Raw genomic sequence first — 15,344 nt, 5'->3', positions numbered from 1 at the left:
AAAATGCCGAAGAGTGGCAGTATCACCGCATTTGACAATGAAATCGAAGATTGGACTACATATGTCGAACGAATAGAGGTGTACTGCAAGGCAAATGAGGTGTCAGATGACAAGAAAGCGCCGGTATTGTTAAATTTAATGGGTGCAAAGACGTATGGCTTATTACGAAATCTAGTAACCCCAGCGAAGCCAGTGGAAAAGAGTTTTGGAGACATAGTGACGATACTACAGGAACATTTAAACCCCACACCGCTGCTGATAGCAGAAAGATTCAAGTTTCACAAACGGAACCAGCATAAGGATGAAAGCAATGCTGAATATGTAACAGAACTGCGCAAACTATCGAAACACTGCCAGTTTGGAACGGGACTGGCAGATACCTTAAGGGACAAGTTTGTGTGTGGGCTTCAAAGTGAAGGAACCCAGAAACGGCTTTTATCTGAAAAGGACCTTACGCTGGATAAGGCTTTTAGCATTGCGGTATCATATGAAGCAGCAGCACGGGGCGCTGCAGAGATACAACAGAGACCGCAAGAATATGGCACAAACGAAATGTCATACAGAACAGAGAAGTGCTATCGCTGCGGCAGAACAACACGCGACCACAATGATTGCTGGTTCAAAGACAAAGTGTGCAGACAGTGTGGAAAAGTAGAACACATAGCACGAGTCTGCAGGTCGGGAAAGAAAACCAGCAATAAGAAATCTCCAAAAGAAAAGTACAAGAAAGTACATAAGGTGATGGAGAATAGTTCAGACGAACAAAAGAGTGATACCGACTCCGAAAGCAGGGAGCAGGAAACTACATAATGTGATCAAAACGGAGGATCACCGAACCATTTGGGTCATTCTCAAGATAGCAGGAGTCCAGGTAAAAATGGAATTGGACACAGGATCAGCCCTAACAGTCATAAACCGACGGGACAACAAGCGGCTATTCTCACACATACCCTTGAGAGACACAAAAATTATTTTGAAGACGTACACGGGGCGAAAAGTCTACCCCAAAGGAAAAATAAGGGTGACTGTTATATATAACGGTAAGGAAACACCAAAACTAGACCTGTATGTATTGCAAGATGGAGGACCACCATTACTGGGACGTGAATGGATCCGGAAAATACAGCTGGATTGGCATTCCATACAAGCACTGACTGTGGCTGCCAAAAAGGATGACGATGTCACACTTGGGCGACTGTCAAAGATCCTAACCGACGCGCAAGAAGTGTTCCAGCAAGGACTCGGAACACTAAAAGGCATGACAGCAACAATTAAAATCGAAGAAAACGCAAGCCCAAAATTTTTTAAGGCCAGACCGGTACCTTATGCGATCCGCCCAGCCGTCGAAGCAGAGCTGGAGAGTTTGGAATGTTCAGGAGTACTGTCCAAGGTAGACTGGAGCGAGTGGGCTACACCCATCGTCCCTGTGATGAAAAAGTCATTGAGCAGCACGCCTGGGGAACCAAGGAAGGTTCGCATCTGTGGGGACTTTAAGGTAACAGTGAACCCAGTCCTTCACACCGTGCAATATCCACTTCCGCGGATTGAAGATATTTTCGTCTCGCTATCTGGAGGGAAACGCTTCACTAAGATTGATCTGGCCCAGGCGTATCTGCAAATGGAGGTAGAAGAAGCATCAAAAAAATACCTCACAATCAACACCCATAAAGGTCTCTACCAATACAACCGGCTGGTATTCGGGGTAGCATCAGCTCCGGCTATTTGGCAAAGGGCAATGGAACAAGTCCTGCAAGGGATCCCAGGGACCCAGTGTTATTTGGACGACATCCTGGTCACGGGCGAAAATGACAGTGATCACCTCGCCAACCTGGAGCAGGTGCTCACAAGATTGAAGGAATATGGGCTCCGAGCTAACCGCCCCAAATGCGAGTTTTTTAAAAAACAGATCTCGTATTGTGGCCACGTTATTGATAAAGAGGGGTTACATAAGTCCCCAGAAAAGATTGAGGCAGTAGTCAAGGCTCCAGCACCGGAAAACGTGTCACAACTGAGGTCGTTCCTCGGGCTGGTAAACTACTACCATAAGTTTTTGCCAAATTTGTCTACAATACTACACCCACTGAACACCCTACTGCAAACTGGAGTGCCATGGAAGTGGAGTGACGAATGTAAACGAGCTTTCCAGAAGAGCAAAACACTAATCACATCGAAAGAGGTATTGGCCCATTTCAACCCAGCACTACCAATTTGGTTGGCGTGTGATGCGTCACCCTACGGCATTGGAGCGGTGCTGTTGCACAAATTCTCGGACGGCTCAGAGAGGCCAATAGCCTTTGCGTCACGATCACTAACCTCAGCCGAGCGTAACTATGCCCAGATTGACAGGGAGGCCCTCAGCCTAGTGTGTAGAGTGAAAAAGTTCAATCACTATCTGCACGGGCAGAAATTCACCTTGCTGACTGACCACCAGCCTCTTGTCTCCATTTTTAATCCAAAGAAGGGCGTTCCGGTGATGACTGCGCAACGACTACAAAGATGGTCACTCTTTCTAGGGGCGCACCACTATGAGATTGAATATAAGGGCACGAAACAGCATGGAAATGCTGATGGGCTATCACGCCTGCCACTGCCTACTGCGGAGGAAGCACCAGCAGTGGATCCTGTCGAAATATTTCATTCGACTATAGTTGAATACCTACTGGTAACTAACGCTCGTATAGAAAAGGAGACCCAAAATGACCCGACACTGTCTCGGGTATATGATTTGACGGTGAAGGGATGGCCAGCACATGGCGACTCACTGTTGCCAGCATTCTCGACAAGAAGAGAACAGCTGTCAGTGTGCCGGGGGACCTTGATGTGTGGATCCCGAGTGGTAATTCCACCCAAGTTAAGGGATAGAGTGCTCAATGAGCTTCATGAGGGTCATCTGGGAGGGGTAAAAATGAAAAGCCTTGCCAGGGCTTATGTGTGGTGGCCGGGAATCGATAAACAAATCGAGGACCTGACCAAGAGCTGCTCAGGATGCCAGAAAGTCCAAAATGCACCACTACATGCCCCTCTACACCCTTGGGAGTGGCCCTCATCTCCATGGCAATGGGTGCATATTGATTTTGCTGGTCCATTCATGGACTCAATGTTTTTAATAGCCGTGGATGCGCACTCGAAACGGCCTGAGGTCATCAAAATGTCCTCCACCACCACGGAGAAAACTATTGCAGTCCTACGGACCATTTTTGCCAGGAACGGCTTGCCAGAACAGATTTGCTCCGATAACGGACCACAGTTTGTGTCCGAAGAGTTCCGGAGGTTTATGAAGAAGAATGGGGTAAGGCATTACACATCCGCCCCGTATCATCCAGCCACAAATGGATTGGCTGAGAGGTTCGTACAAACCTTTAAGAAGGCAATAAAGGCTATCTACAATGACAACATTCCGCTGCAGCATAAGGTGGACAATTTCCTGTTCGCCTACCGGAATGCGACATATGCAGTCACCAACCAGGCCCCAGCCATGATGTTCTTTAACCGAAGGTTAAGATCTTGCCTGGATTTGCTCAGACCAAACGTACGAAGAGATGTTGAGAGTAAGCAATTCCAGCATATCCATGAGAAGCCAACAAGGAGCTTCAATGTAGGGCAACCAGTCTTGGCCCGCGACTACCGAACAGAAAAATGGCAGCCAGGAACGATATGCACATGGCAGGGCCCACTAATGTACACAGTGGACGTTGGGGAGAACATCGTGAGACGCTATGCTGACCAGATCCTAGAGTCACAGGAACAAGTCAACCCCATGCCTCGCCCATACGTACCTGGTGAGGAACCCGACGTACAGGTCGCATCTACCCCAGAAACAGTAGCATCGGAACGACAGGGTGCCAGAATCGCCTCAGCTGGTGCAGTCGGGAGAGCAGGAGGCCAGTAACTGGTGAGTTTAAAAGCTCACCTTTCGCGGGCTTTTTCTTTCACAGCTGGGGCAGTCGGGAGAGCAGGAGGCCAGTAACTGGTGAGTTTAAAAGCTCACCTTTCGGGGGCTTTTTCTTTCACAGCTGGGGCAGTCGGGAGAGCAGGAGGCCAGTAACGGTGAGTTTAAAAGCTCACCTTTCGCGGGCTTTTTCTTTCACAGCTGGTGCAGTCGGGAGAGCAGGAGGCCAGTAACTGGTGAGTTTAAAAGCTCACCTTTCGGGGGCTTTTTCTTTCACAGCTGGGGCAGTCGGGAGAGCAGGAGGCCAGTAACTGGTGAGTTTAAAAGCTCACCTTTCGCGGGCTTTTTCTTTCACAGCTGGTGCAGTCGGGAGAGCAGGAGGCCAGTAACTGGTGAGTTTAAAAGCTCACCTTTCGGGGGCTTTTTCTTTCACAGCTGGGGCAGTCGGGAGAGCAGGAGGCCAGTAACGGTGAGTTTAAAAGCTCACCTTTCGCGGGCTTTTTCTTTCACAGCTGGTGCAGTCGGGAGAGCAGGAGGCCAGTAACTGGTGAGTTTAAAAGCTCACCTTTCGCGGGCTTTTTCTTTCACAGCTGGGGCAGTCGGGAGAGCAGGAGGCCAGTAACTGGTGAGTTTAAAAGCTCACCTTTCGGGGGCTTTTTCTTTCACAGCTGGGGCAGTCGGGAGAGCAGGAGGCCAGTAACTGGTGAGTTTAAAAGCTCACCTTTCGCGGGCTTTTTCTTTCACAGCTGGTGCAGTCGGGAGAGCAGGAGGCCAGTAACTGGTGAGTTTAAAAGCTCACCTTTCGGGGGCTTTTTCTTTCACAGCTGGGGCAGTCGGGAGAGCAGGAGGCCAGTAACTGGTGAGTTTAAAAGCTCACCTTTCGCGGGCTTTTTCTTTCACAGCTGGTGCAGTCGGGAGAGCAGGAGGCCAGTAACTGGTGAGTTTAAAAGCTCACCTTTCGGGGGCTTTTTCTTTCACAGCTGGGGCAGTCGGGAGAGCAGGAGGCCAGTAACTGGTGAGTTTAAAAGCTCACCTTTCGCGGGCTTTTTCTTTCACAGCTGGTGCAGTCGGGAGAGCAGGAGGCCAGTAACTGGTGAGTTTAAAAGCTCACCTTTCGCGGGCTTTTTCTTTCACAGCTGGTGCAGTCGGGAGAGCAGGAGGCCAGTAACTGGTGAGTTTAAAAGCTCACCTTTCGCGGGCTTTTTCTTTCACAGCTGGGGCAGTCGGGAGAGCAGGAGGCCAGTAACTGGTGAGTTTAAAAGCTCACCTTTCGGGGGCTTTTTCTTTCACAGCTGGGGCAGTCGGGAGAGCAGGAGGCCAGTAACGGTGAGTTTAAAAGCTCACCTTTCGCGGGCTTTTTCTTTCACAGCTGGTGCAGTCGGGGGAGCAGGAGGCCAGTAACTGGTGAGTTTAAAAGCTCACCTTTCGCGGGCTTTTTCTTTCACAGCTGGGGCAGTCGGGAGAGCAGGAGGCCAGTAACTGGTGAGTTTAAAAGCTCACCTTTCGGGGGCTTTTTCTTTCACAGCTGGGGCAGTCGGGAGAGCAGGAGGCCAGTAACGGTGAGTTTAAAAGCTCACCTTTCGCGGGCTTTTTCTTTCACAGCTGGTGCAGTCGGGAGAGCAGGAGGCCAGTAACTGGTGAGTTTAAAAGCTCACCTTTCGCGGGCTTTTCCTTTCACAGCTGGGGCAGTCGGGAGAGCAGGAGGCCAGTAACTGGTGAGTTTAAAAGCTCACCTTTCGGGGGCTTTTTCTTTCACAGCTGGGGCAGTCGGGAGAGCAGGAGGCCAGTAACTGGTGAGTTTAAAAGCTCACCTTTCGCGGGCTTTTTCTTTCACAGCTGGTGCAGTCGGGAGAGCAGGAGGCCAGTAACTGGTGAGTTTAAAAGCTCACCTTTCGGGGGCTTTTTCTTTCACAGCTGGGGCAGTCGGGAGAGCAGGAGGCCAGTAACGGTGAGTTTAAAAGCTCACCTTTCGCGGGCTTTTTCTTTCACAGCTGGGGCAGTCGGGAGAGCAGGAGGCCAGTAACTGGTGAGTTTAAAAGCTCACCTTTCGCGGGCTTTTTCTTTCACAGCTGGTGCAGTCGGGAGAGCAGGAGGCCAGTAACTGGTGAGTTTAAAAGCTCACCTTTCGCGGGCTTTTTCTTTCACAGCTGGTGCAGTCGGGAGAGCAGGAGGCCAGTAACTGGAGTTTAAAAGCTCACCTTTCGGGGGCTTTTTCTTTCACAGCTGGGGCAGTCGGGAGAGCAGGAGGCCAGTAACTGGTGAGTTTAAAAGCTCACCTTTCGCGGGCTTTTTCTTTCACAGCTGGTGCAGTCGGGAGAGCAGGAGGCCAGTAACTCTTATATAGGTGGAGCTGTTGCTAAACCCGAAACACTACAGTGTAGTGTCTCCCACCCTTCCACCTCCTCTAACCTTTTAGGGGTTAGGGGAAGTTGAAAAGGTAGGTTCAATTTATTTTATTTCAGGAGCCTAACCTAGGTGGAAAAGGTTCCAGGACAGGAGGCGGCAGTGAAAATACAACACCAGAAAACAGGTAGGTGACTGGTTGGTGAGTACTTTCACAAACTTATTCTAAGTAGAATTCAATAATTAAGCTAAATCGTAGTAAATAAAAGGGTATTGTAAGGGTTAAGTCATGGAAGGGCAGCTCGGACCCGTGTCATGCTCCTCCTGTGCCATGTGGGAAATCAGGGACACTGTCCCTGACAACTATGTGTGCAGGAAGTGTGTCCAGCTGCAGCTCCTAGCGGACCGCATGGCGGCGCTGGAGCTGCGAATGGACTCACTCTGGAGCATACGCGATGCTGAGGATGTTGTGGATAGCACATTCAGTGAGTTGGTCACACCGCAGGTAAAGGCTAGCTCAGACAGTAAATGGGTGACCAAAAGGCAGGGTAAAGGCAGGAAGGTAGTGCAGGAGTCACCTGCGGTCATCTCCCTCCAAAACAGGTTTACCGTTTTGGGTACTGTTGGGGGAGATGACTTATCAGGGGAAGGCACCAGCAGCCAGGTTCAGGGCACCATGACTGGCTCTGCTGCACAGAAGGGCGGGAAAAAGAGGGATAGGGCTATAGTGATAGGGGATTCAATTGTAAGGGGGATAGATAGGAGTTTCTGTGGCCGAGACCGAGACTCCAAGATGGTCTGTTGCCTCCCTGGTGCAAGGGTCAAGGATGTCTCGGAGCGGGTGCAGAGCATTCTGAAGGGGGAGGGGGATCAGCCAGTTGTCGTGGTACATGTAGGTACCAACGATGTAGGTAAAAAGAGGGAGGAGGTCCTACAAGCTGAATTTAGGGAGTTAGGAGCTAAATTGAAAAGTAGCACCTCAAAGGTAGTAATCTCTGGATTGCTACCAGTGCCACGAGCTAATAAGTTTGGAGAGAGTAAGATAGATAAGCTAAATACGTGGCTTGAGCAGTGGTGCAAGGGAGAGGGATTTAAATTCTTGAGGCATTGGAACCAGTTCTTGGGGAGGAGTGACCTGTACCAAGGGGACGGTCTACACCTGAACTGTGAGGGAGCCGATGTCCTCGGGGTAATATTTTCTAGGGCGGTTCGGGAGGATTTAAACTAATTTGGCAGGGGGATGGGAACCTAGGTAGTGGAAAAGAGGGAAGTCATATGAAGTCAGAAATAGATGGTAGAAAGGTGAGAAGCAATAAGCAAAGGAGAGAAACACAAAGGGCCAAACTAATTCATAATGAGAGTGTGAAAAAAGCAAGCCTGAAGGCTTTGTATCTTAATGCTAGAAGCATTAGGAACAAGGTGGATGAATTAGTTGTGGAAATAGAGGTAAACAAGTATGATTTGATTGGGATTACAGAAACGTGGCTGCAGGGTGGGCAAGGCTGGGAACTTAACATCCAGGGATATACAATATTTAGGAAGGATCGGCAAAAAGGTAGGGGAGGTGGGGTAGCATTGCTGGTAAAGGAGGGGATTAATGCAATGGAAAGGAAGGATATTAACTCGGATGAAACGGAATCTGTATGGGTAGAAATGAGAAATAGCAAGGGGAGGAAAACGTTAGTGGGTGTGATATATAGGCCTCCAAATAGTAATATGGAGGTGAGGGAAGGCATAAAAAGGGAAATTAGAGAAGCGTGCGATAAGAGCACAGCTGTCATCATGGGTGACTTTAATTTACATATTGATTGGACTACCCAAATTAGTAAAAATTCTGAGGAGGAGGAATTCCTGGAATGTTTTCGGGACGGTTATCTGGACCAATATGTCGAGGAGCCGACTCGAGATCAGGCCATTTTAGACTGGGTATTGTGCAATGAGAAGGGACTTATCAGCAATCTTCTTGTACGAGGCCCCTTGGGTCAGAGCGATCATAATATGGTCGAGCTCTCAGTCGAGATGGAGAGTGAGGAAATTGAATCAGAGACTAAGGTCCAGAACTTAAATAAAGGGAATTACGAGGGTATGAGACGGGAATTGGGTAAGATTGATTGGGTGGTGTTTCTGGGGGGATTGACAGTGGATAGACAATGGCAAGCATTCAAAGATAGAATGGAAGAATTCCAGAACATGTTTATACCGGTTTGGCATAAAAATAAACCTAAAAAGGTGACTCAACCGTGGATAACGAGGGAAATTAGGGACAGCATAAAATCAAAAAAAAGGGCATATCAACTGGCAAAAAAAAGCACCAGACCGGAAGATTGGGGGCAGTACAGGATACAGCAAAAGAGGAGAAAGGGATTAATCAGGAAGGGGAAAATAGAATACGAAAGTAAACTTGCAGCAAACATAAAGACAGACTGCAAAAGCTTTTATCGGTATATCAGGAGGAAAAGACTGGTAAAATCCCAAGTCGGTCCCTTGCAGTCCGATTCGGGAGAATATATAATGGAGAATAAGGAAATGGCAGACCAATTAAACTCATACTTTGGTTCTGTATTCACAAAGGAGGACACAAATAACCTCCCAGGAATATCGGCAAACATAGGGACTAATGAGAGGGAGGAGCTGACAGAAATTAGTATCTCTAGGGATATGGTGTTGGGTAAGTTGAGGGGACTGAAGGCCGACAAATCCCCGGGGCCTGATAAACTACATCCTAGGGTACTTAAGGAGGTGGCCCTGGAGATAGCAGATGCTCTAAGGATCATCTTCCGGAACTCCATTGACTCGGGAACAGTACCCGTGGATTGGAGGGTAGCTAATGTTACCCCAATATTTAAAAAGGGGGGTAGAGAGAAAGCAGGGAATTATAGACCAGTAAGCCTTACATCGGTTGTGGGCAAAATGCTAGAGTCCATTATTAAGGATAAAATAGCGGAGCACTTGACAAATGGGGAAAGGATCGGACAGAGTCAACATGGATTTACAAAGGGTAAATCGTGTTTGACTAATCTGCTGGAATTTTTTGAGGAAGTAACTGGTAAAATAGATGGGGGAGAGCCAGTGGATGTGGTGTACCTTGACTTCCAGAAAGCCTTCGATAAGGTTCCACACAAAAGATTATCATGCAAAATTAAGGCTCATGGGATTGGGGGCAAAGTATTAACGTGGATAGAGAACTGGCTGGCGGATAGAAAACAGAGAGTTGGAATAAACGGCTCGTTTTCGGAGTGGCAGGCAGTGACCAGCGGGGTGCCGCAAGGATCTGTCCTGGGACCCCAGCTGTTCACAATATATATAAATGATCTGGATCAGGGAATTGGATGCAATATTTCCAAATTCGCTGACGACACTAAACTAGGAGGAGGGGTGGGCTCTGATGAGGATGTCAGGAGGCTACAGTGCGATTTGGACAGGTTGGGGGAATGGGCGGATACGTGGCAGATGCACTATAATGTGGATAAATGCGAGGTTATCCACTTTGGGGGTAAAAACAGGAGGGTAGATTATTATCTAAATGGCAATAGATTGGGAGATGGGGAAGTGCAGAGGGACCTGGGTGTTCTTGTGCACCAGTCACTGAAGGAGAGCATGCAGGTGCAACAGGCGATTAAGAAGGCAAATGGTATGTTGGCCTTCATATCAAGGGGGTTCGAGTATAGGAATAGGGATACCTTACTACAGCTGTACAAGGTGCTGGTGAGACCGCATCTGGAGTATTGTGTACAGTTTTGGTCGCCCCATCTGCGGAAGGATGTTCTTGCCATGGAAAGAGTGCAACGGCGATTCACCAGGCTGATACCTGGAATGGCGGGAATGACCTACGAAGAGAGATTAAATAGTTTGGGCTTGTACTCACTGGAGTTTAGAAGATTGAGAGGGGATCTCATCGAAACATATAAAATTATGGCAGGCCTGGACAGGCTGAATTCAGAGAGAATGTTTCCAATGGCCGGGGAGCACAGAACCAGGGGCCACAGTCTAAAAATAGCGGGCAAATCATTTAAAACAGAGATGAGGAAGAATTTCTTCACTCAAAGAGTGGTGAGCCTGTGGAATTCCCTGCCACAGAGGGCTGTGAAGGCTAATTCAATAAATATTTTCAAGAGAGAATTGGATATATTTCTGAAGGCTAAGGGGATTAAGGGTTACGGAGAAAAGGCGGGGACGGGGTACTGAACTGGTAAGATCAGCTATGATCTCAGACGAAGATCAGCCATGATCTCATTGAATGGCGGAGCAGGCTCGAAGGGCCGAATGGCCTACTCCTGTTCCTATCTCTATGTTTCTATGTTTCTATGCACCAAGAGCGAGACACTCGGGAAAGGCGCTGTCCAGAAAGGATCAGAAAGCCTCCCCAAAGACTGAATATATAAATGGACTATTTTCAGCTAACGTTGTATGTTAAAAGTGTTAATTGTAATTAGTTTGATATTTAATTGTTAAATGAGTGTTATGGTACTGTTAATCTAAAAGGGGAGGAATTGTAATGTATATACCTTTAAGGGGAGAACTACTTTTTACAGCTCATGTATACTGTAGTACCGGCAGTGACCACACCTGTATATAGCACTGAGTAGTAATCTGTACAGTTCAGTTCCAGAGTGAGCCACGTTGAGTAAACACCTGTTGTACCGTTCTCCTGCAGTCTGTGTCTTACTACTGACGGACACAACACATTTAACATTCATTCTGGTTTAAAACTGTGATCTATTTTAACATACGCCACTCCTAAATATAAGCAATGTTATAATTTATGCTGCTACCCAATATTTTTTTAATGTAGAAATAAGCTTCTGTAGCCAAGCACCACTCTGAAACTTTCACTCTAAACCCCTCTATCTACCTTCCATCCATCTCCACCTTTTAAAGCTTTCTTAAAATCAATTTTTTCAACCAAGCTTCCCCTTACCTTTCCCAACTCTCTCCAATGTCTTGGAGTCGATTCCTTTTAATGTTTCCCTCTATATTTTAATTTTAAATCTTATACCTAATCTGCCCTCTCAGGTGGACATAAAAGAGCCCATGGCACTATTTTGAAGAAGAGCAGGGGAGTTATCCCTGGTGTCCTGGCCAATATTTATCCCTCAACCAACATAACAAAAACAGATCATCTGGTCATTATCACATTGCTGTTTGTGGGAGCTTGCTGTGCGCAAATTGGCTGCCGCATTTCCCACATTACAACAGTGACTACACTCCAAAAAGTACTTCATTGGCTGTAAAGTGCTTTGAGACGTCTGGTGGTTGTGAAAGGCGCTATATAAATGCAAGTCTTTCTTTCTTATTGTTATACATTAAAGATGCTATATAGATGTAAGTTTTTGGTAATGTTAGAAACTTCATCAGAAGTGCTTTCACCTGACAGTCTTTTCTCCCTTGGCTGATGATTGACTTGCTGAGCATTTACAGCACATTCCCTTATATGTCGGCTTCCCTGGCGGTTACTGCGCCTCCCTCAGACGATCTGCGATGGCGCGCTCCCGAGCGGTGAATGCTGGTCGCTGCAAGTGCCGGCGGCCGCTGGCTCGGTGCCGCGGCTCAGTGCTCATGCTCGGTCCGAAGTTGCGCTCCAACCAGTTCCGATGCTGTCGGATTCCTCTCTGTTAAGATCTCAGCACCATGTCCTTCCTGAGTAACTCGCCTTCTTATGGCTCCCTTTCCGGCTTCGAGGACGAACTCCCAGCCGACAACCTCTTCCTGTTCGAGATCGCCTGGGAAGTGGCGAATAAAGGTAAGGCAGCGGCGGGCTGCAGGGGAAGTTCCGAGCGGCCGGCCGGAGGTTCCGTCTGGCCGGGGCAGACGAGCGAACAGCCTCCCGCTGCGATGAAACATTGTAACCCTGCAGAAGCGCCTCTGTCTTAATGCAATGCAGCAACATTTACTCTGTGTTTAAAATCGCGTTAATATATTTATTAAATGTGCTTTATTTTAATGCCACTTAAAATGTCACCTTACAACAATACCAAGATTTAAATACATATAATTTATGTGCATTACAGATTTTTTTAACTAACGCCCTCAATCGTATATTACACATTTCCCATAGACAGGAACATAAAGGTCAAGGACAAGAAAAGGTCATTTGGCCCCTCCAAACTCAGCCGTCCAGTACATAAGCCTGCAGGAATCCCAGGCGATGCTCAGGTTTCCTGCCTGTTTGGGTCCTGGCATCACACCAATTGTGAGCAGTCTCCAGGATTATTATATACTGTATTTTTTTCTGGTTTTGTTGACTAACTAGCAGGTTATTTCTGTTTCTTTACACTACAGTAATACAATTGTTCTCTGCAGTGATGGCACTGTTCACCTTTGGGTACCTGACACTCTTCTGGAAATGAGTACCAGAATATAGGGGGTTCCCACACAGGAAAGTTTGAAAACTACACCCCAAGTATCCCTTCATAGTATCGAGCTGCATCTTGAATATTTTTTTTTGCTGTCACTATCCAGCCTGGAAGATTATTCCAGGCATGTGCCATTCTTCTGAGTACAGAACTTCTAACTAATACTGGTGTAAAATTTCCTTTTCACTAATTTAAATTTATGCCTTCTGGTCCTACTTTCCTGGCATATTTTGAAGTAATATTGTAGGTTTACCTTGTCCATATACCACTTAATATTTTATGCTACTTTGACTTTCCTCCTTAATTCCCTTTCATATACGTCTGATGACAGCATTAAGTATGTTCTATTGTAAACGTACAAAGACTGTATTGAGGTAAATTTTCTTATTATGTAAATTGTGCCCCATTTTCAATGTGTTTAGACTCGACACTATCTCTGAAAGGCTGTGTGAATGGCCTGTTCCCTGGCCCTGCTAATGCCTCCTGGATCCCTTCCCCCGCTTGGAAGTGCCCCAGCTTCTGCTCGGCGTTTCGCCACTGACACAGTTTGGGAACTCTGAATGTCCGTGTTTATATGCTTAGTGCCACACTCAGTCAGGCTGTTTCTATATATAACTTGGGTATAGGTACATGAAAATACTCCCCCATAAATGACTGAAGCAGGTGATGCAACAATATTGGCTACAAATTAACCCTTACTGTGAAAGAAAGACTTGCATATAGCGTCTTTCACAACCACCGGACACCTCAAAGCGCTTTACAGCCAATTAAGTACTTTTGGAGTGTAGTCACTGTTGTAATGTAGGAAACGCGGCAACCAATTTGTGCACAGCAAGCTCCCACAAACAGCAATGTGATAATGACCAGACAATCTATTTTAGTGATGTTGATTGAGGGATAAATATTGGCCAGGACACTGGGGATAACTCCCCTGCTCTTCTTCGAAATAGTGCCCTGGGATCTTTTATGTCCATCTGAGAGGTCCGACTGGCCTCAGTTTAACGTCTCATCCGAAAGACGGCACCTCCGACAGTGCAGCACTCCCTCAGCACTGCACTGGAGTGTCAGCCTAGATTTGTGTGCTCAAGTCTCTGGAGCAGGACTTGAACCCACAACCTTCTGACTCCGAGACGAGGGTGCTACCCACTGAGCCACAGCTGATGCTTCTTCATTTTTCCTTTCAACTTTCTCTGCTCCACACCAGAAACCGCTGGCTCATGCTAGATCACCAAAGTTATATGGAGTAAGAAAGAAACCGAGATAAGTTGGGAATTCTGAATGAGTGACAAGAAGTTTGGTATTTAAAGACCTATAGATAGTGGTAGGAAGGGAAGACTGAGGGAGGTAAGGAGTTTTACAGTTTTCAGCTCCTGGAGTTAGAGTAGGTGATGGTAGGATGAGATTTGATTGCAGGATTGCGAGCAATAACACTGAACGTGTTATTTAGAGCTGTTACGTTCCAATTCCCTAAATTTGGGTAGGGTGTCCGACTTCATCAGGATCAGCATTTCCGATTAGTCATACGACGCACGCATCTAATTTAACAACAGATGATATTGTAGAACTATTACTAACTTGTAAAAGGAGTAGTGCACTTGCTGCGAGGATCAGTTCTGAATGTACCTAAATATAGATCAGCCACATGAAGGTGCAACACTACATGTACATAATTCTAAAAGTCCTTTAAACTTAATAAAGGTTGATAAGGTTAATAAAACCTCATTTTAGCATTTTGTAAAATTAGATTTTCAGAACTTTACAAAAAAATACCTTTTTCTGGTGCTATTTTACTTGTTTATTGAATTTTAGGTGCAGGAGGGTACATTGAGTTTGTTTGATAATACAGAATTAAGGGTTCAAGAAATTTGTTCTTGAGGTTGGGGGAAATAAGGGAGAATGCTTTGCCAACACTTCTGCACAAGTGATTGGGAAGGGGATGAGAGGAGAGCCACTAAGGGCCACATTTTCCTTGCAGCCCTCGCCTCAAATGCAGCCTGCAGCCGTCGGTGGTTCCCCCCCCCCCCACCCCCAAATACTATACCGCCCACCTGAAACAAAGATAGAAAATGCAAAGAGAAGAAAAAAGTAAATGGGAAGGAAAATTGGGTGGAGTGTACAACAGACAGCTGATGTGTTACTGCTCACTTTGTGCCCCAGCCAAAGTTGAATTACACCCCAATATTACTATGAATATGTCCAGTGTCATCATTGGCACACTTTTGTTGAATAGAGTTGTGACAGCTCATGGTCTGCAGAGCAGCAGTGATACCCGCCCTGCTGTATGCTTCAGAGACATGGACCGTGTACAGCAGGCGCCTCAAAGCACTGGAGAGGTACCACCAACGCTGCCTCCGCAAGATCCTGCAAATCCACTGGCAGGATAGGCGCACCAACGTCAGTGTTCTCGCTCAGGCCAACATCCCCAGCATCGAAGCTTTGACCACGCTCGATCAATTCCGATGGACGGGTCACATCGTCTGCATGCCCGGTACGAGACTCCCAAAACAAACGCTCTACTCTGAGCTCCGACACGGCAAGAGAGCCCCAGGTGGGCAGAGGAAATGTTTCAAGGACACCCTCAAAGCCTCCTTGGAAAAAGTGCAACATCCCTACCGACACCTGGGAATCCCTGGCCCAAGACCGCACAAAGTGGAGAAGTATCCGGGAAGGCGCCGAACACCTCGAATCTCTTCGCCGGGAGCAAGCGGAAGCCAAGCGCAGGCAGCGCAAGGAGCGCACGTCAACCCAAGCACCTCACC

General features: G+C 47.2%; 1 protein-coding gene across 1 annotated transcript in view; it reads left to right on the top strand.

The window, feature by feature from the left end:
- Positions 1 to 11,710: 11,710 nt before the first annotated feature.
- Positions 11,711 to 15,344, top strand: part of LOC147106716 (glycogen [starch] synthase, muscle-like) — a 129,094-nt gene continuing 125,460 nt past the window's right edge. The window contains exon 1 of the mRNA XM_086007772.1: positions 11,711 to 11,972. Within this exon, the coding sequence (XP_085863898.1) occupies positions 11,861 to 11,972 (112 nt within the window). The 5' untranslated portion in view covers positions 11,711 to 11,860. The remainder of the gene's footprint in view (positions 11,973 to 15,344) is intronic.

Source organism: Somniosus microcephalus, chromosome 15 (assembly GCF_052327205.1).
Source record: "Somniosus microcephalus isolate GS21.2 chromosome 15, FLI_Smic_1.0, whole genome shotgun sequence".
In the NCBI taxonomy this organism is placed as follows: Eukaryota; Metazoa; Chordata; class Chondrichthyes; order Squaliformes; family Somniosidae; genus Somniosus; species Somniosus microcephalus.
The sequence above is the reverse complement of the archived record's forward strand: the minus strand, read 5'-3'. Positions and strand labels throughout refer to the sequence as shown.